Genomic DNA, 20,114 nt, shown 5'->3' on the forward strand with positions numbered 1-20,114 from the left:
ATCAGGGCCCCTGCTCTGCTTTGCCATAACCAGGTCAGTGAGCACGTGATGGAAATCTATGCTGCAGCACGCGACGTAGTTGTGTGTCAGCCTTTCTGCTTTTAAAGCCACAAAGAGGGGAAACAAAGAGGGCAATGTAGTGGTTACTTACATTAAATACACTAATAATACAAGACAGTGCTGGTTTCTGTATTTAGATAAATATAGACAGACATCATAAACAGTGGGCCTCTGGGCCAGGGACTGCAAGTGATGTGGCCAAATGAGGATACAGATCCACTACTGCCATGTAGAGGCTGTATTTGTTATAATTCTCAGCCTGCAACTGAATGCTGCTGATTTATTAATGTGATTTACATTATCTTGTGTTAAAGATTTCTATGCTGCTGTTTTGGCCAGGACTCACAGTAAAAGAAATTTGTGTCTCAATGGGAATTTTCTAAGTAAATATTAAAGCTATTTTGCATCTTGACCATATAATCTACAGATTAAAGGGTTAATGGTGAGTTCTTCCAAGTGAGCTTTCCAAAACACATTTAATAATAATAATAATAAATTTAATAATAAATTTTATTTATAGAGCGCTTTTCAAAAAACTCAAAGTCGCTTTACATAAAAAAACAATAAAATAATTTAAGATATCTTAGGCCAAATTTTGTTGATAAAATAATAGCAGATTCATCAATTTTGGGGCCCAAGGTGAACATGGGCCTCCACATTTATTACTCTCCATGTTTTCAATCCTCATTTACTTGATAAATGCTTGTAAAATTAGGTCTCTGCACTATCAAACAGCACCTCTTGTATGTCAGTTCTTGAGTCAGTTAGCTAATATAGCACTGCTAATGCAAGCAGCTGCTTTTTGCTACTCTCTGTCGATAATGTTTACAGTACCTGATGCTTACTCATAGGTTACAGGCATTATGATGCAATTGTAGTGTACTGATTTGTAGAATTGAAGAAAAAGAAAAATTCTGAACCATATTTGAATTAGTACTTTTTGGTGTCCCTGTAGTAGTTTATGCCCTAAACTGGCATTTGCAGACCTCTAATGGTTGGACTGCCTCTGTATATAAACCTAGAAGCTCATCAGTAAGGGCATTTTTGACTGGTACAGTTCTGTGGTCAAGAGAAAACTATTAAAGCTGGATGAAAGTAACTTGTAAAATAACATAAATGGCTGTTGTGTTATCATGTTAGCTATCATTGTGAACAGACACACACATATGTAGTAAAACTGGGGTCTGACTATGAGAAATAACCTCAGAAAAAGTGTACACTTCTGTTTAAACAGACGGGAGCCACCGGGGTCAGCCACTTCCTACGGTTGGGTTTTTGAAAGGACCGGTTGGAGCCTCGCTGGGTCCCGACCAATCAGAAGTGAGTATTTTTCGCGCTGGTTGGCCGGAGAGTTTGAGTTTCCCGCAAGCTTTTGATTCAAGCCGAATGAAATCTTCGCTTAACGGGAAGAATATGGACACTTTCCCCCTTTAACCACTGAGAGGAGGTTTAACAGGTAACTATGAAGAAACTGCCTTTCATGTTATTGTCAACGCTGCTTATATTCGCCGGCTGGAGCTGTTGTAGGTACACTTGTTCAGGCCGACCATCCATTTTAGCTGAGAGGAGCTGGGAGTTAGCACGCTAGCTTACCATGCTAACATTCAATGCGCCTTTAATGGAGAGCAGGGTAGCTTCGGCTAGCGCCGTTAGCTTTTTTCGAACAAGCTGTCATGAATTGGGTATATGAATGAAACAGAAGCGAAACAGCGCGATTTGACTGTCACAACCATGCAACAGTAAGTTATTTATTAATATGTGTAATCCAGTCTAGCCTGCTAGGTAGTTGTTCAGCCAGTTGGCAGCGTTTAGCTCTGAGCAGGCGGCTTTGTCTAATTGCTGGAATGCGGTGTAATGGCTGACTGTAGCTATGACAGGGATGCTGTTATACGGTGTATGGAGAAAATGCTTGTTCGCTGATCCATGGCTGGTTTCCACGAGACTCCCCACATCGTGCTTTATGCTACAAGTTGTAGCCGGAGCCCGTTTCTCGTATGACATGATGGTGCTACCACGGATTAGTCAGTGGAGAGGACGCAACTGTACGATGCTGAAGCAGTTGTTGCAAACGTCCGTGTTAATCTTACAGTAACCTCAATGGCATGTTGAGCCGTTTTGTAGACACAGTCCAACTCAGCTAGCTGTTTCCAGTCGTAACTTAAGACCATGCTTAGTTTTAATTGATGCTCGATGCGTTGAACTCTATGCTGTGTTAGCTTATTTGGATGTGTAAGCTGTTCATTTCCGCGGCTTTTCTCGCCGGTGATGCGGTGGTTACGCTGCACAGCTAGCCTCCCACTCATTGGGCATTCGCTTCATGCGGTGGAGCTTGCAGCCAGCCTCCTGCCTTCTCCATACCGCTTTGGCTCAATCTGCAGCTAGCCGCTAGCCACTTCTTCTCCAGGAGGGAGACATCTCAAATTCGTCGCAGTATGATGTTTTCTTTTGATGCATGCAGGAATTAAATGGAGGATTTATTTGATTTGACCCCTTTCACATGAGTAGGGATTAATGCATGGGTGCTGATTGCTTTGGGACATTAGTGTTCTTTGCATTGCATAGGCAACGCTGCTACTGCTGAATCCGGTTTCTTGTTATTCGAGTCGCTCGACTTTCTTATAAAAACACCCAAAACCAGGCGGCCGGAACATTCCGTGACAGGTGCAGTTTTCCCTGTCGCCTCCAAGCTCTCCGTTTATGCTCGGCTGGAGCGAGTGAGTGCCATTTTGTAAAATTTCTAACGTGATGTTCAAAGGATTTATATCCCAGAATGCCATTTTGGGAGGAGATTAACTGAATATTGCATGTTATTGTTTGTTTGCTGTTGCATGTGCAGGTGGAACCTGTGGATTTAAGTTTTCATCTTCTCTGTCTTGTAGCTCAGTGAGCCTGGAGGGGTTTACATGGGATGGACAGTAAAGGTAGTTCCCTGCCTTCAATGCCTGAACCAGCCAATCCGATCAGCATGAAGCAGCCGCCTGAGTGCCTCAGTGTACGTAAAGGTGGGGGGGATTTGAGTAGTGACCCAACTCTGCTATTGGACAAAGCTGCTGCCCAGTTAGCCGCTACAGTACAGGACGGTGTCCTCCAGATGATGGCTGGCCACAGTCACAACAACCACAGCCACGAGAGGCTCAAAGACCTCACCTCCCGAGTCCTCAACGGGGACCAAGACACTCTGCCTAAGCTCTGTGCTCCAGAGACTCCGATCCTCAAGGAGGCCGAGGTCCCTGCTACAAACGGCACACATCAGCACAACTGCACCCCTCATACTGAAGCTGAACTTGAGGTGACGATACCCCAGGTGGTCACGCAGCCGCTGTTTGAGCCGAGCTTTGCCAACGGGACCATTTTAGTAACAACCACAGAGGAGACTATATCTGGACAAGAGAAAAGACAGGAAGTGAAGAAAAGGAGGGGGAGACCTCAGAAACCAGAACCTCAACCAGACCTCAGCTCCTCTGCCATCCCTGCGGACCAGCTTGACCACACAAATGCTGTAGATGAATCCAGAGCGGCTGAAGAGGTTTTACTTTTATTTCCACTTCAGTTCCAAGAATCTGATGAGCAACTTTTAAGTTAAAACAAATGTTAACATACGTCAGTATTACTCACACTGAGTTAATGTAAAGCAGACATTAACTGAGTCATGCACTGCAGCTATGCTACAAGAATGGTGTTAGAATACAGTCACTATTAATCACGCCAACTAGAGCTGAAACGATTCCTCGAATGACTCGAGGTACTCGATTAGAAAAAATACTCGAGTAATTTTCTCCGCCTCGAGGAATCGTTTAATTTAAAAAAAGATCAAAGAGTGGTATTTCAAATAGAGCGGAGGCCACATATTAAGAGAGTTTTCAGACCCCTCAAGCTACCTATTATACAAAATAGCAACTAGCAACAAATGTAGCTTCTTTTCTGGAGTTTGGAGACGAATGGGTCATTCTACGAAACGGGTGCCATTTGGGTCCGCAACATTTGATGAGATGTACAAGGCACAAAAAATGTGTCAAAGTGTGTTTACAAATTTTGGAGCTACCAAAGTTAGTGCTCTTACTGACATGCTGTATCAGAAAATTATATTTCTTAAAGAGAAAAATTTCATTTTAAAAATATCTGCTCTTTAACTAAACAAAAATGTATTTTGTCCGATTACTTGATTTATTGATGGGATTTTCAGTAGAATACTCGAATACTGAAATACTCGTAGCTGCAGCCCTAACTCCAACTAAAAAAAAGTGGTGTTGTAAACTTAAAGTTTAACGTCTGATTAATAAAAAATAACTTGTTGCTTTTCTTTGACAGCCTGATCTCATCCCAGAGCTGGTGGGTGAGGCGACTGTAGAGCTGCCTCTGCACATTTGTTTCTCCGTCGGCGATTTGGTTTGGACGAAGGTTTCTGGGTATCCCTGGTGGCCCTGCATGGTGACCACCGACCCAGAATTCAATAATCACTTCAAGCAGAAACAGAAAGGTACTGTTCTGTCAGTTTATCATTTTAACACAGCAAAGTGATGCTAAATCAAGAGTCATTTTAGATATTTGTGCCACTTCTGTAAATAATTTCCAGCTTTAACGTGTCTGTCTCCTCTTCAGCAACCAGCAGCAGATTGGGTCTCCTTTATCACGTGCAGTATTTTGGAGACGCTCCAGAGAGAGGCTACATCTTTGAGAAGAATATGGTGTCCTTCACTGGGGAGGATCAATATCAGGAGCTCAGCCAAGGCAACAAACAGCTGGCTTCCCGCTTAATCCACAAAAAGGTTAATTAGTTACTGCTTCTGCACGATGCACCTGAACACTGTGCTGTAGGGGATACGGGTGTAGAGACTGAGTTCTGAAAGCTTACAACGTCGACATGATTTTTCCTCATAGTGTCTTATGCAAAGTTATCTCTTCTCTCTAAATTGCACATTAGTGAGGAATCACATCAAGTTGCTTTCTATTTGTTTAACCCAGATTTTTACTGCTTTTAATTAGACATGCACCAATCGATTGATGCAGATTTCCTCCGGGAAGGTCTGACAGCCAGCCATTGTTGCTTTTTGCTCAGAGACCTAAAACTCAGGACACTTAATTGGTTGTTTAAGTTAAAACTTGAAGGTTTTATTGTTTCACAGTTATTATTCAATGATTTTCAATAAAATAAGATTGGAACATCAAAGGTATATGCTGTCAGTTATAAAAATCGGTATCCGCCCAAATTAGTTTCGATAGGTCAGGCTTTTTAAAGATTGGTGATCAGCCAGGAATTGTGATCGGTGCACCCCCAGAATAAGCAGACGCCATCTCTTAAGAATAGGCCGTACAAAGATTAATGAGGACAAGATGCCACAGTGACAAAAACACGGTTGAGCAAAGTTTATACTTGCAACAAAGACTTTTTTCACAAAGTTTTCTCATGCTGCTCATCAAGGATGTGACCCTGTTTCTTGTTTGTCTCACTTACGATCCATTTTTCATCTGTGTCCTGCAGACGCCCCCCTCCGTGCCCCGCAAACTGAAGGCTCAGTGGAACATGGGCGTCATCCAGGCCAAGGAGGCCCTCAGCATGTCCCTGGACGATCGCATGGCAAACTTTGCGTTTCTGTATGACGACAACGGGCCTCATCTGAACCCCCACATCCTGGAGAAGCTAAAACCAGAACCAAGCAACGAGACGGCCCAGGAAACACTGTCCAGGCTTAACCCAGAGCTCCCCTTCCTGCTGGCAGCCGATCCATCAGCTGCACCTCAGTCCACAGACAGCACTTCATCAGGGAAAGCAGCAAGAGCACCCAGGAAGAAACTCCAGAAAGGAGTGTGGCAGGCGAGGGGCAAAAAACATCTGAATGGTGTCCTCTCATTAAAGAAGTTGAACACACTTTCTCCTGAGGTGATGCTTCATCAGCAGACAGACTCACAGGTACTAATAAGTCACAAAACTACCCCTCTGATGCATCATTTTACCTTTTTTTAATTCATCTTATTTTATTTCTGTTCCTTTTCTTCTGGGATTCATGTTCTCCAATATTTTCAGACTCATCCAATATTTTGTTGCTGTCTTCACAGGATCCCACCTCTTTCACACCAGACGTTCAGCCTGAATCAGCGATACCTCAGAAGAAGAAGCGAAGACCCAGACAAGCTCAGTCTCCTACTAAGACTGTGAGAAGGAGGAAGAAATCTGCAACGGACAACGCCTCCCATCCCACAAAGAAAAGGAAATCAAAACTGTTTTCTTCGACAGATGATATCACAGAGCCAGGCTTGCTTCTAGTTTCAGTTCCAGGTTGGTTGAAAGTTGAAACTTCGGCTTCGTATTAGCGCTAGCCTTAGGCCTGTAGATGTGGCTGTAGCTGGGCTGATTTTAGCGAGCTTTGTGAGACTGATAGGTGTGTTTTCCTCTCATATGAAGCTTTTGTAATCAGTGTATGATGAATCTTTTCCTGTTCCAGTTGACAAAGTGAAGAAACGGCGCAGGAGGAGGACTCCAGAAGAGCTTCAGGCCGCTTCCTCAGGTGAGTTTGTGTCATAAACTCACCATGAGCCTCTTACACACAGCTAGCACACACTTCTACTGTCATTACACATTTGATCTTGCACGTCACACCTCGAAACAGCGTAACAGAGTCCCAGAGAGCGATTATGCATACGTGATGTTGTTGTCTTCAATTTCTCACATTTTTGAATAAAAATCTTCTTTTCTTAAAATCCATATCTTGTCTTGAAAGACTCTGAATAATCAGGGTAACCTTGTTAAGACTGGTGGTTGAAAGTCCTCTTAAAGGTCTTTCCCTGCTCTAACATAAAAAAAAAATGACATCCATCTTAGTCAGGAGCAAATAAGATAGTTTAACCTTGTATGTTTTTTTATTTTTCCAGCCAAAAAAACGCAGAAGAGGGGCACGAAAAGGCTGTTAACAGAAGATCCAGCAGACCAGGGTCAGCAGCCGAAGAAGAGGCGCAGAATAAGAAAACCAGTCGAGAACGAGGTGAGAGTAAGACCCAACCGCTTCTCACAAGATCCTCGAAAGCAACAGGAGCTTTCTTAATACAACTTTATTCCTCACGTTCAACATCCACAATCTTTTCCAGACCACAGCATCAGAGGGAACGGAGAAAAAGCGGAGGAGGAGGAAGAAAACGGATACAGATACGCAAGAAATCAAGAAGCGAGGGAAAAGGTCGACAGCTGTCCCCACAGGTAAAACATCAGAGTCGTCTGTGGCGGAGAAAGACCTCGCTCTGTTTGGTTAAATATGTCATTACTCTACATGACTTGGTTATCATCACTTTCAGATGACCAGGACGCTGAGAAACCAAAGCGTAGGAGGAAAAGGAAACAGGATGGAGAAAGCCAAGCTCTGACCTCCAAGGCGAAGAAGAGGCGGTCCTCCCTGTATCCAGACCCTGAGGTAAGAGAAAAAAAAAACACGTAGCAGATGTATCTCTGTAGTCTCTGTTTTATAAACTCTTAAACTGTTTTTTTTTTTTTTTCTGCAGGGCTCTGGGAGTGAGGAGCGTCCTGATTCTCCCAGTGACAGCTTAGATGGGACAAAAAAGGGTGAACGAAAGAAGGAGTTTGTTTGCCAGGTAGGTCCGCCTCTTTGAAGCTTTACTGTCTTAAAGTGATACTCCGGGATGGAGCAAGTTGGGTCCTATCACAAGGTTTAGGGCAGAAATTACCCCTACAGCAGTGTTTTTGTGCAGCAGAAGCCCAGAGCGCTCACACCAAACACCCCCTCCCTGCTCCTCTGCAGGTTTCCTCTGCACTCAGACGGGGCCATATTTTACTTGACCAAAAACACAAACGGACTCCCACCGAAAAAATCTGATATCAGTCTGCATTCACACTTTGTTTAGAGAATTTTCAGTGCGTTACTTTCACACAAAAACACCGCTAAATAAGGCTCTAGTTCTCATCGTGTCGTAAAACGGCGCTACCTCCGCTGCAGAGCCGCAGCTGGCTACGAGGCGCTCGCCGCTTAGTGTATCAGTTCGCGTGCGGTTTCAGATTTTTTCGGTGGGAGTCTGTTTATTTGTGTTTTTGGTCAAGTAAAATATGGCCCCGTCTGAGTGCAGAGGAAACCAGCAGAGGAGCAGGGAGGGGGTGTTTGGTGTGAGCGCTCTGGGCTTCTGCTGCACAAACTGCTGTAGGGGTAATTTCTGCCCTAAACCTTGTGACAGGACCCAACTTGTTCCATCCCAGAGTATCACTTTAAAGGTGCCGTGAGGAGCGTCTGCTTGGCGCTGATTTCGGTGACACCATTAGCCAGAATGGGTTGTGTTTGTCCAGGGTAAAGATTTAAGAATCCGCCACTGTTGTAAGGATGTGACTGTACGGCAGCCTAATAAGGCCACTAAAAATATTTGAAAGTCTGGGGGAATCTGAGTGGAGCCGGGTGACAAAAGTAATATATATTTTTGTTCTTTCGAGAGTCTAATCACTTCTTGACTCTACCTCCTGACATATTTTGCAATCCCTGAAAAAAATACACAATGTCAGCTGTCAATCATCGCTGAACGTCATGTAAAACCTAATTTTTAACCTCTTATAACTAATGAAAACAAAACTTTCTAGAAAAAAAGAGGACTTGAATACAAGGCAGTCAAATGATATCTTCAAATCACCGCAACAATTGGACATGAGAAATGTTTCTATGAGGTGTATTAATTTTTTAAAGTTTGACAACAGCCCATCTGGAATGACTGGAAAGACCTATTTTTTGATTTCTTTAAATGGCCCCAATACACTGTCGTAGTGAGTCTTACCAAGCTGTGTGTTTGTTTTGGAGAGCAGATCTTCTCAGTTGTTGCATATTTTGCTCCTAACTGCTAAACTTTGCAAACCAGCGTAGTGTCAAAACTGAGTCTCTGAACCTTTTCCTCCCTAAATGTCTGAGTGTACGCACTGAAGTGATGAACTCTGTTTACTTTTTGTGTATTTTCTGATAGACGTGCGAGCAGGCGGGTGAGGAGCTGGTTCCCTGTGAAGGCCAGTGCAACGGGATGTTTCATCTCCACTGTCTCGGCGTCTCTTTCATGCCTGAAGATAAGATGCAGTGTCAGGAGTGCAGCTCAGGTGAGGTTCCCACTTTTTAAAAACTGCTGAGTTAAAGTATTTATTCCTGTTTCTAAAACTTAACATCTTCCTCCGTTTCTTTCTCTTGTTTCTGTGTTCAGGGATTCACTCGTGTTTCGTGTGTAAGCAGTCTGACGGCACGGTGCGTCGCTGCCACGTTCCTCACTGCGGCAAGTTTTACCACGAGGCGTGCATCAGCCCGAACCCACTCACTGTGTTAGACAATAAGGGCTTCCGCTGCCCGCTTCACGCCTGCCTGAGCTGCCACTACGGCTCCCGCACCAAGAACAGGTCCACCAAAGGTGAGACTCATCATCATATGATGCCCTGGGAGCACGTGACCTGGCAGCAGCTGCTGTTATCTCAGCTCACGTATCTTTCTCATCTGAATCTGTCTAATCTGGTGTCTCCTTCCCTTTCTGTACCACAGGAAGGTTGATGCGCTGCCTTCGCTGCCCTGTGGCTTACCACATTGGCGACCAGTGTGTGGCTGCAGGCAGTGAGATGATCTCAAACACCGCCTTTATCTGCACCAACCACTTCAACGCAAAGAAGGGCTACAGCCACCACAGCCACGTCAACGTCAGCTGGTGCTTCGTCTGCTCCAAAGGTTTGTCTCGTCTTTTATCAGCGCCTCAGACGCAGACACCCTGACCACGAAAATATGACGATGTGTGTTTGGTGGATTATTCCTTTGTTGTAACAATGCTGCCAAACAGACTTCACAGCCTGTCTCTGAAATCCTCACGTTTTATGGGATCCACCCCAAAGAATGCTGCTGCTCGGTTTTATGAAACAGCGTGGTGTCGACGTACTGCACAAGTCCTTTACAGACCAGTCAAACGGGGCGTGCTGATTCTTGGAGTAGACGACTGTAGCAGGGCTCATACAGTCGCTGCCAGTACGTGCTAAACAGGTACCAGAGGCTTGAAACTAGGGATCGGTTTTAAAAATTGAGTCAAATCAAATTCCTGTTGTAACTTTTATTTGCACACATTTGCAAGCGCTGCTTTTGGCGACATAACTTGAGGAAATACGTTACATGTGCCCGGCTTTTGTCTCTGCCTAAAGGCTGATTTGTGACATGTTAGCGTGGCTTTGTGTAGACGAATGACGTCATTTTTCCACCTATGCCCCCTTGTGCAGTCAGTTTCACTAGGGATGCACCAATCCAACTTTTCTGGTCCCAATACCAATACCTGAACTTTGGGTATTGATCGATATCGATCCTGATCTGATACCAGTGTTAAATAATAACCTGCATGCTCTAAGACTGGTAATGTTTTGAGTAAAACACAAAAATTAGCACATATGGAATTATTAAAGTTAATATTTATTTAAACTATAAGTGTTTAAATGTTTAACAGCAGTTTGGTTAGAAAAATACTTCAGAATTTACAGAAATGACTGCTTGATTGTAAAATTTTACACCTCGGTGACTAAATCATAGTTTAGCCTTAGTGTCAAGTTTGGACCAATCTTTTCCCACTGATACCTGATCCAGCTTTCAGGGGCTGGATCGGGGCCAATACCCAATACCGGGATTGGTGCATCCCTACTTTTTACGCGAAAAATTTTCGTGCCAGGCACACTCAAAAATTTTTAACCTGTTGTACAGAAACACATGGCTAAGATGGCGTAAGAACAGGATCTCCTAGTCAGGGTGTCCGGTGTCCGTCTTAAAAATTATTAAAAGTTGATAAATCAATTTTGGGAAAATTAAGGCCCTTAAAAAGTATTAAAAAGTCTTAATTGTGGTTTTAATAGGTATTCAATTTTTAAGGTATTCAAGCTCAAAAAATATCCATGAATATTATTTTCCTCCTTGCGACTGTTCTCTGATTGGGACGTTAAACATTCGGCCAATAAAGTTATAAAATAGAATGGAATAGAAATAATTTACTCACTCAGAGTCAGTATAAAAATACAAAAATTGAAAACAATAAAATAAAATAAATACATAAAAGATTTTAGTCACAATAAGATACAACAATAAAGATTGTGAGAGGTACACCTGCTATAAATTAATGTCACTACTAGTTTTAAAGAGAGAAATTAAATACAACAATATAGCAAATCACACAATCTCAGGCCCATGTCTTAAATTTTGATAATGATGAAATAATTTCACGGGGTTTTTTTTGCAAGTAGGCTGAATAAGGCTCTAGTTCTCATTGTGTCTCTTGGTCCTGGCAGATTACCTGCGTTTGTTTATATCTGGCACGCTGCGCGCGCGGACCGGTACACTAAGCGGCGAGCGCCTCGTAGCCAGCTGTGGCTCTGCAGCGGAGGTAGCGCCGTTTTACGCCACGATGAGAACTAGAGCCTTATTTAGCGGTGTTTTTGTGTGAAAGTAACGCGCTGAAAATTCTCTAAATAAAGCGTGAATGCAGACCCATATCAGATTTTTTCAGTGGGAGTCCGTTTATTTGTGTTTTTGGTCAAGTAAAATATGGCCCCGTCTGAGTACAGAGGAAACCTGCAGAGGAGCAGGGAGGGGGTGTTTGGTGTGAGCGCTCTGGGCTTCTGCTGCACAAACTGCTGTAGGGGTAATTTCTGCCCTAAACCTTGTGATAGGACCCAACTTGTTCCATCCAGGTGTATCACTTTGAGTTTAGTGGAAAGTGAACGATTCAGAGAGCTAGAGTACAAGCCTCTGCCACGGAGGAAAAACATCTATGAGAGCAGAAAAGATGCATGTAGAGTTATCAAATAGAGGAATTACTGTAAATTCTCTTCCCTACTTGAAACAAGCAAATGTTTTATCGGTCACAACCCACATAAACAGCTCTGCAGCTCATCCAACGAATGCCTGTCTCTTATAAATGTGGCTCCATCAAATTTACAAACTTTTTTGCAAAGTTTACATATGTCAGGTTCCTCTCCAGCTGTTTGTAGTTATCACTTTGAAAAGATTCATCCTTCTCTGCGTTTTCTAACCTGTGAGAAAAAACTGGAGCCCTGAGTCCCAAAATCTTCTGCACATGCTTTCCTGGAAGTCACTTAAGCAGAGGTTAAAACCACAGCGATCCAGATGCTCGTTAGCTCATGAGGAGTGAAATGTGTTCAGTCTGGCTGCTCGCTCTCACCTAAAAATGTGACAAAATCATTGTTTAGTGTCAACCCCAAGAATCTGAGCTTGTATTTCATAAGAAGCGTTCATTTTAATCCTCTGAGCAGAGGCGTGGAAAGGTCTGTTGGTGGCTAAGGAGGAATCTTTAAAACAGTTTAAATTCCAGGTGTAGTCAGAAAATATTTCTCTTGACGCCGACCACATTTGAGACGTTGTGTCATTGGTGATAAATCTCGTTGAAATCCATCTGAGCTGCTGCAGCCGTCCCCGTGTCCACGAGTGACCGTGGAGAACAGGAGACTGTGGGTGTGGGTGTGGGTGGGTTGTTAGATGAGTTGGACTGAGCGTTAGCGCTTGATGTTGCTTGTTTTTATCACCCTGTGCACGATGACTCAGCTGTGATCAGCGTAAGTCGTTCCTCCTCGTCTGGAAAGCTTTTAAAGCTTAAATTGAATCTCTCCGTCGTGTGTGTGTGTGTTTTTAGGAGGGCAGCTGCTTTGCTGCGAGTCCTGCCCTGCAGCTTTTCACCCTGACTGCTTGAACATCGCAATGCCTGATGGGAGCTGGTTCTGCAACGACTGTCGGGCAGGAAAGAAACCCAAATACAGAGACATCATCTGGGTCAAACTGGGAACTTACAGGTCAGAGAACATCGCCTAGATGGGATCTGTTTTTATCTCATTTCCTTCTTAAATCAAAAACTCATCTCTCCGTTCCTCCCCCTCTCAGATGGTGGCCTGCAGAGATCCACCACCCCAGAAACATCCCCACCAACATCCAGCACCTCCGACACGAGATCGGAGAGTTCCCGGTTTTCTTCTTCGGCTCCAAAGACTACTTCTGGACCCACCAGGGCCGAGTGTTTCCGTACATGGAGGGAGACAGGGGCAGCAAGCACCAGAGGACCGGGATCGGGAAAGTCTTCAAGAATGGTGAGCAAGGAAAGCAAACGTGACGCACGGGGAGTCGAAAGAGTGTGAGGAAGGAGGGTGAAAAGCACGATGAGAGGAGTCAGAAACACAATTGTACACAGATATTTTGACATCTTGTTGTTTTTTAGTTGTGCCTCATGAATGTCTTTCACCAAACCTTCGCATCGTTTGTTTCCTCAGCTCTGTTGGAGGCTGAAGCTCGGTTTAAGGAGATCAAAATCAAACGAGAAGCCAAGGAAGCACAAGAGTACAGCCGAAAACCCCCTCCGTATAAATTTATCAAGGTTAGAAACCTCCGTTTAAGATCCTTATTGGAAAAGAACCTGCTGAGGCCTCTTTGTCTTACAGTGCACATCTTTTCATTCCTTCAGGTGAACAAACCGGTCGGTAGAGTTCAGGTGTACACCGCAGACATCTCTGAGATCCCCAAGTGTAACTGCAAACCGTCAGTGGAGCGCCCGTGCGGGTTCGAGTCCGAGTGTCTGAACCGCATGCTGCAGTACGAGTGTCACCCTGAGGTGTGTCCCAGCGGGGAGCGCTGCTGCAACCAGGACTTCACCCAACGCCTCTACCCAGAGACCAAAATCATCAAGACGCCCGGCAAAGGCTGGGGCCTGGTGGCTCTCAGGGACATCAAGAAGGTGAGGAAGAGGAGGAGGAGACTCTTCTGAATATGAATCTTTTTGTTTTTTAATCATCCTCTGATCTAATTGATCTGACGTTTCTCATTGCCGTCTTTCACAGGGTGAGTTCGTGAACGAATACATTGGCGAGCTGATAGACGAGGAGGAGTGCAGGGCGAGGATCAAGTACGCCCATGAAAACAACATCACAGATTTCTACATGCTCACCATCGATAAGGTCAGTGCAACGCAGCGAGACGCAGTACAGCTCCATTTGCTCCTCAGTGTGTCGAGGCGCTGCTCTCCCTGCAGCAGCCGTTTCCACAGGGAGCCACAGAAACAGACTGGTATTGCATTGGGAATGTTACATCACAGGTGGCTGTAACATTACAGTAGTCAGTACTACACCTGGAGTCACAATTTCACCTCATTAAAAAAAAAGTTAATGATAAACACTAAGTTGAAACTTTTTTGTTTATTTTAAATTTTTGTAATCATCATTTTTTATTTATTTATTTATTTTTATCATCTTTTCTTAAATCATTTTTTAAATTTGTATTATCATTTAGCATAAATTATTTTTTAAAATTTGTGTAATTTTTTCTTAAATTATTATTTTTTTATTTGTATTATCATTTCTTGAATTATTTATTTTATTTGTTTTAAATGTATTTTATTATTTATGAAATTATATATTTTTAAAAATATATATATATTATTAATTTTCTTAAATGATTTATTTATTCTAATCTAGAACTATCAATTTTATTTATTGTGTGAACCTGATTTTAATTTAGTTTTTTGAATGCAGAGATGTTTTTGGTTCTGTTAAGGAAAAAAAAAGAAAATTAATTTTGAATTAATACCGTTGAATTTTCTTTAACCGTGTTTCCAATAAAAAAATAAAAAATAGAAAAAATAATAAACACAAAATTAAACTTCCTCGACTGTTTCAGGACCGGATCATCGACGCCGGCCCAAAGGGAAACTACTCCCGCTTCATGAACCACAGCTGCCAGCCCAACTGTGAGACGCAGAAGTGGACGGTGAACGGTGACACCCGGGTCGGCCTGTTCGCTGTCTGCGACATCCCAGCAGGTCAGACTCTTTGGATCGCTCATGTTCTTTCTTCTTCTGAAGGTGTTTCCCACCTGCTTCACTTCCTGAACCTTCTCTCTGTTGTTTTTTTAACACAGGCACCGAGCTGACCTTTAACTACAACCTGGATTGCCTCGGAAACGAGAAGACTGTCTGTCGCTGCGGCGCCCCAAACTGCAGTGGCTTTCTCGGGGATCGGCCAAAGGTGAGCAGAATCGAGACACAAACACCTTCTGACCTACTTTAAAGGGCCTTGATATAAGCAGCCAATGAACAGTCCACATGTAGCTCTGTGAGACCTTCCAGATAGACCTGATGTGACTGGTGTCAGTGATGAAACTGCAGCTGACTCTGCTCGTCTCCCTCTCAGAACTCAAACGGCCATACAGCTGAGCCAAAAGGGAAGAGGATGAAGAGAAAGTACAAACGGAGAAAAACAGAGGGGAAGAAGTCGGACGACGAGTGTTTCCGCTGTGGAGACGGAGGGCAGCTGGTGCTCTGTAACAAGAAGGCGTGCACTAAAGCGTATCACCTGACCTGCTTGAACCTCACCAAGAGACCCTTCGGTAAGAAACCGTCACACACTGAAGACGTCAGGAGCATATAGAATAGAATAGAATAGAAAATACTTTATTTATCCCCAAGGGGAAATTCAGGAGTCACCGCAGCATTTAAGAAAACTAAAGTAAGAAAGAGTATAGAAAGTGCAAAAAGGTCCATAAGAAATTAGATGACGACATCCCGTCCACCACTCTCCAGCCCATCCAGTCTCCACCTCCACAGGGTCCAGGACTGAGCTTCTTCAGCAGTCTGTTCAGTCTCTGTCGCCTGGATCCTGTCTGCCCACAGCAGACACCTATATAACACCTGCAGCTCCTTGACTCCTCTGCAGTGGCTCCTTGTACCTTTAGAAAATATCAAAATAAAGAATTTTTACTCTCTTACAGAGGGTATTGATGATTAAAGACACTGACACTAGAAAAAAAATCATACGTTAACATTCTGTTGAACTAATTATGTATCACATCTAAACAGCCCACCAACTTTCCATGCACCTGTGGCTAACCTCAAGTTTTACAGCCCTGGGAAGATAACTACATCTACAAAAAGACTAATCTGGAAGAAAATATAGATTTTAATTCTTTGTAGATTTATTTATTTAACTACCAACATGCCCACCAAATATACATCATTGATATGTGGCAAAACATTAGCAAACGACCAAAATTGTTTGAGCAACATTATCAATATGTTATGAAATTCAAGTATAATTAAAAATAAATAAATAAAATATAAATGAAAAAGGCAAAAATTTGAAATTCCTAAAATTTCAAACAGTTAGGCCAGATTTTATAAATTAAAAAATAAAGTTGCAGATTTTTTTGTTAATTTTTTGCAAATTTAAAAAAAAAAAAAAATAGATATACATTTTTGCAGATTTTCAAAGTTATGAAAGTTCTTGAAATTTTTGCAACATTTGAAAAAACAAAAAAATTTTTTTTTTTGCAATTCTTTGAATTTCAAACATTTTTGCAAATTTCTTTTTTAAATTTTTGGCATTTTTTAAAATTAAAAAAATAAATATTTGCTTGTTTTTCTAAATAGTTGCTTTTTGGGGGAAAAAATGGCAAATTTTCAAAGTTATAAAATTTCTTGAAAGTTTTGCAGAATTTGGAAGTAAAAAATAATATTGAAAATTTTGCAATTTTTGACAATTTTTTGAATTTTAAAACATTTTTAAAATTTTTGGAAATTCCGTTTTTTAATTTTTGCTTTTTTTTAAAAAAAAAAAGAAAAATTTTGCCATTTTCAAAGTTATAATAGTTCTTAAATTTTTGCAAAATTTTATAGTACAAAGTAATTTTGCAGGTTTTTGAATTTTTTTGAATTTCAAAGATTTTTGGAATTTTTTGCAAACTTTAGCAAATTCCTTTTTTTTTTTTTTTTTGTATTTTTTTAAATTTGATGATTTCCGTTTTTTAAACTTAAAAAAAATTGTGTAGATAATTGTTTACTAGATTTAATATTTGCACAAAGTTTTATCCCCCTTAAAGTCCAGAGGTAATTGTTAAGTTTAAGTACCTTTGTGGCTCCAGATTGACTCTAATCCAGGTGAGTTGAGGTTAAATGGCGCCTATTAAAGCGAGGGTTGCAGACCCCTGCTTTAACGCCTCGCAGTAACTCTCACCCACTTGTGCTCTGTCTCCATCAGGCCGCTGGGACTGCCCCTGGCACCACTGTGACGTCTGTGGGAAGAACTCCGAGGCCTTCTGCCAGCTCTGCCCCAACTCCTTCTGCAAGGCCCACCAGGAGGGGGCGCTGCGTCCCTGGCCCCCCACGGGCCAGCTCTGCTGTCAGGAGCACGACGAGCAGGACGGCACCAACGGTCAGGACGTGGTCTCTGAAACGAACCAGACGACCAGCATCACCGGGCGCCCTCCTAAAGGCTCCAAGAAGGCAGGAGGAGAGGCCAAAACCAAGGGCTCCAGGAGGAAAGCTGCAGAGGCCTGAAGTGACCTTTGACCCTCTCATGCTCCCTCAACACCTGCTTCTCTGCTCCAAACTAAACCCTCCCACAGAAACAAGGCACTGTACTCGTTGGTTATCAGGGAAATCTGCTGAGCTCTCACAGCCGTCTCCAGCGCCGCTCCGACTGTTTTTCTTTGAACACTTTCAGGTTGATTTCACTCGTCTGCACTGAGGCAGAGCATCTGTGGTTAAAGCACAACGCGGCGGGAAACGCTTCACTCTCCACCCACCAAAACTGCCTTTTTGATTCCTTTTACTTTCCTGCTGTGTTTTTGTTTTATTTTAAAGTCAAAGTTAGCGCCTGCGGAAAAAGAAAGAACGCGGCTCGCCGTGAAGCGAGCGGCCTCGATGATCCTGAAGAGCAGAGTTTTATAGCTATAAATATATATGTGTGTGTATATCAAAGACCAAAATGATGAATACTGGAAGAGACGTCAAACAGGTTGCCAAATGGATTGTTTTTATTTTTATATATAGTGTATATACACCAGATGTAATATGGAACACAAGACACTATGGATCGGCCTCAGATGACCTCTGATTCTTCTCTGTAGCCTTAGGTTACGTTAACGTTAGACTTTTACAGCCTCTTATTTCGCTTTAGCTCAGTTTAACGCTTTAGATTTGACTAGCTTTTGTTTTTTCTGACACGGCAGCGCCGAGCTGCTTGTCCAGAGACGTACAGCGAGCGCTCTCAGGCGTAGAAACACTACAGGGAGGTCAGAAAGAAAAATGAAGGAAACACAAACGCTTCGATCTTCAAATCATCAAACACCTCTAACGTCTCCGACCTCAGCGACCCGTTTCCTCAGGAGTTCCCTCTCCGCCTGCGCAGCGCTCCGTAACACCTCGTGACTCTCAGGACTCACGTCAGACTCCTCTCGCTGCCGTCAGACTTTGGTGCTACAAAGTTAAATGTGTGTTGTGGTTTCAAACGATTTATTCTGCAGCTTTTATTTTGAAATCAACAGAAGAAACACTTCCTGTAACGCTCTAAAAATCCGTTTTTTTATACACGCACAAGAAGCAGTCTCTGATTTGTCCACTTCAGGTCTTAACGATGCACAGAAACTTCTCGTTTTTGAGTCTTTTTGTGATTTTTATTCATCAAGCTAAGCCGCTAAGCTAATGAGGAGTTTCAAACTAAAGCCGTTTGCTTGGCGGTTATTTTTATCTCGTTGACTAATCGATAATCATCGTCTCACATCATCATCATCAACATCATCTGCTGCTGCTGCTAACAATCTGTGCCTCAGATTTCAGACTCCATCAGAAGTTGCTCAATCTTCCAATCAGACGGCAGCTTCCTTCAGTGACATTTCGAAGCCACTATCAAAGTTTCAACGCAACAAGACGATGTTTAATTTTTTTTTTTCCGTGTACCTGCACCATTTTTTTTTCCTCTAGTTTCCCCTCATGGCGTGCGAGTGCGACATGTCCAGCGGTGCAGCGCCTCCAGTATTTTGCTCTTAGTGTATCCTAACCTTGTGTCGAGTGAATGTAGTCCAGTGGTTTTTTGTAAGCACTGTAATTCCCTGTAGAGCTGAAGTGTACTGTGTGTGTAGGGGTTTCATTCTGTAACTACTGTCATAGTAAACCAGAGACTAATATGTACATAATGTATAAGTGGTAATAGTGATGCATCTATTGTAAATATCATACAATTTTTCTGACATTGTATGTTTTTTTTTTCTTGATGCAGTGCTCAAACACTTTTTGTGCAGGATCTCTCGTCTGTAGAATCATGCATTAAAAAGTGGCAAAACATGAAATCAACGTCTGTGCCGGACTTTTTTTTTTGCCTTTGCCACAGTGTGAACGGGCAGAGGTGGGTGAAGTTATCCTGAGAGGCCTGTTCACTTTTTAACCTCTCCCATGGATTAGGTCAGATTATGAAAATCTCCTGAAAGAGGTGAGACATCCATCAGAGACGACAGCTCGACCATCAGTCTTTCAGGATCCAGTTCCGCAGGGTCCAGAGGACGTTTTACTCACGTTTATTACAATCCTTGAAATGTCTCCCTACTCTCCCATTTTTAAGTGTGATTTATGAATCTCTGATATATAGTTTTTAAGTTAAATCAAGTCTTGATTGGTTTTAAGGAGGTTTGCCTACTTTAAGTGACATATATGTGTAAGAAATTAACCTAAACCAATTAAAAAAAAAAAAAATTATCAGATTGTCATGCATTTGCAGGAATAAAGGGATTAAAAAAAGTCGTAAATGACATTTTTAAAGTCATCTATTTGCAAGAATAGTCAAATTTAAAAAAAAGGTGTTAATTGAAATAAAATTATAAATTAACAAGAATAAAGTCATAAATTACAAAAAAAAGAAATAAATTGTCAAATTTAAAACTAAATTTACTAGAATAAAGTCAAATTAAAAGAAAAATGTAAATTAATGTAGAATTAATGAGAAACTGAAAAATCCACAAGAACAGTCATAAATTACAAAAAAAGCATATATTGACAAATTTAAGTCATATTTTAAAATGTAAATAAATACAATCATAAACTTCTAAAAATAAAGTCATAAAAATGTAAATTTGCAAGAATAAAATCAAAAATTAAGAAAAATAAAAAACAGATTTACAAATTTAAAGTCAAATTAAAAAAAAATAATGTGTTAATCTGTGGGAATAAAGTTGCCAGAATAAATTCCTAGATTAATGAAAATTAAGTCATAATTTTTACTTTTTTAAAAATTTGTAAAGTTAATTAATATTTAT

General features: G+C 41.9%; 1 protein-coding gene across 3 annotated transcripts; it reads left to right on the forward strand.

Annotated features, from left to right (window-relative positions):
• Positions 1 to 1,375: 1,375 nt before the first annotated feature.
• On the forward strand, positions 1,376 to 19,096 carry nsd2 (nuclear receptor binding SET domain protein 2). 3 transcript variants are annotated; one of them, XM_074691962.1, is made up of 23 exons: positions 1,376 to 1,516; positions 2,940 to 3,586; positions 4,369 to 4,537; positions 4,660 to 4,826; positions 5,540 to 5,968; positions 6,115 to 6,334; positions 6,501 to 6,563; positions 6,928 to 7,037; positions 7,141 to 7,249; positions 7,345 to 7,460; positions 7,549 to 7,638; positions 9,001 to 9,127; positions 9,229 to 9,429; positions 9,558 to 9,737; positions 12,685 to 12,841; positions 12,930 to 13,132; positions 13,313 to 13,416; positions 13,504 to 13,773; positions 13,877 to 13,993; positions 14,712 to 14,853; positions 14,952 to 15,058; positions 15,224 to 15,419; positions 17,066 to 19,096. In XM_074691962.1, exons 2-23 carry the CDS (start codon positions 2,969 to 2,971, stop codon positions 17,362 to 17,364), a joined length of 4,194 nt encoding a protein of 1,397 aa, XP_074548063.1. In that variant the 5' UTR covers positions 1,376 to 1,516; positions 2,940 to 2,968; the 3' UTR covers positions 17,365 to 19,096. The 3 variants fall into 3 exon arrangements, with proteins under 3 accessions (XP_074548063.1, XP_074548065.1, XP_074548064.1); XM_074691964.1 differs by lacking the exon at positions 1,376 to 1,516 and adding an exon at positions 1,686 to 1,799; XM_074691963.1 differs by lacking the exon at positions 1,376 to 1,516 and adding an exon at positions 2,440 to 2,774.
• Positions 19,097 to 20,114: the final 1,018 nt, after the last annotated feature.

Source organism: Halichoeres trimaculatus, unplaced genomic scaffold, assembly GCF_033239565.1.
Source record: "Halichoeres trimaculatus isolate MK-OKI-2021-1 unplaced genomic scaffold, fHalTri1.1 fHalTri1_scaffold_17, whole genome shotgun sequence".
In the NCBI taxonomy this organism is placed as follows: Eukaryota; Metazoa; Chordata; class Actinopteri; order Labriformes; family Labridae; genus Halichoeres; species Halichoeres trimaculatus.

Bases quoted from the DNA above. Each gene is read 5' to 3' on its own strand.
- nsd2 (XM_074691962.1), top strand. From the start codon at position 2,969: ATGGACAGTAAAGGTAGTTCCCTGCCTTCAATGCCTGAACCAGCCAAT. The intron at 9,430-9,557 runs GTGAGACTCATC...TCTGTACCACAG, and splicing joins CAAGAACAGGTCCACCAAAG to GAAGGTTGATGCGCTGCCTT. The intron at 14,854-14,951 runs GTCAGACTCTTT...TTTTTAACACAG, and splicing joins TGTCTGCGACATCCCAGCAG to GCACCGAGCTGACCTTTAAC.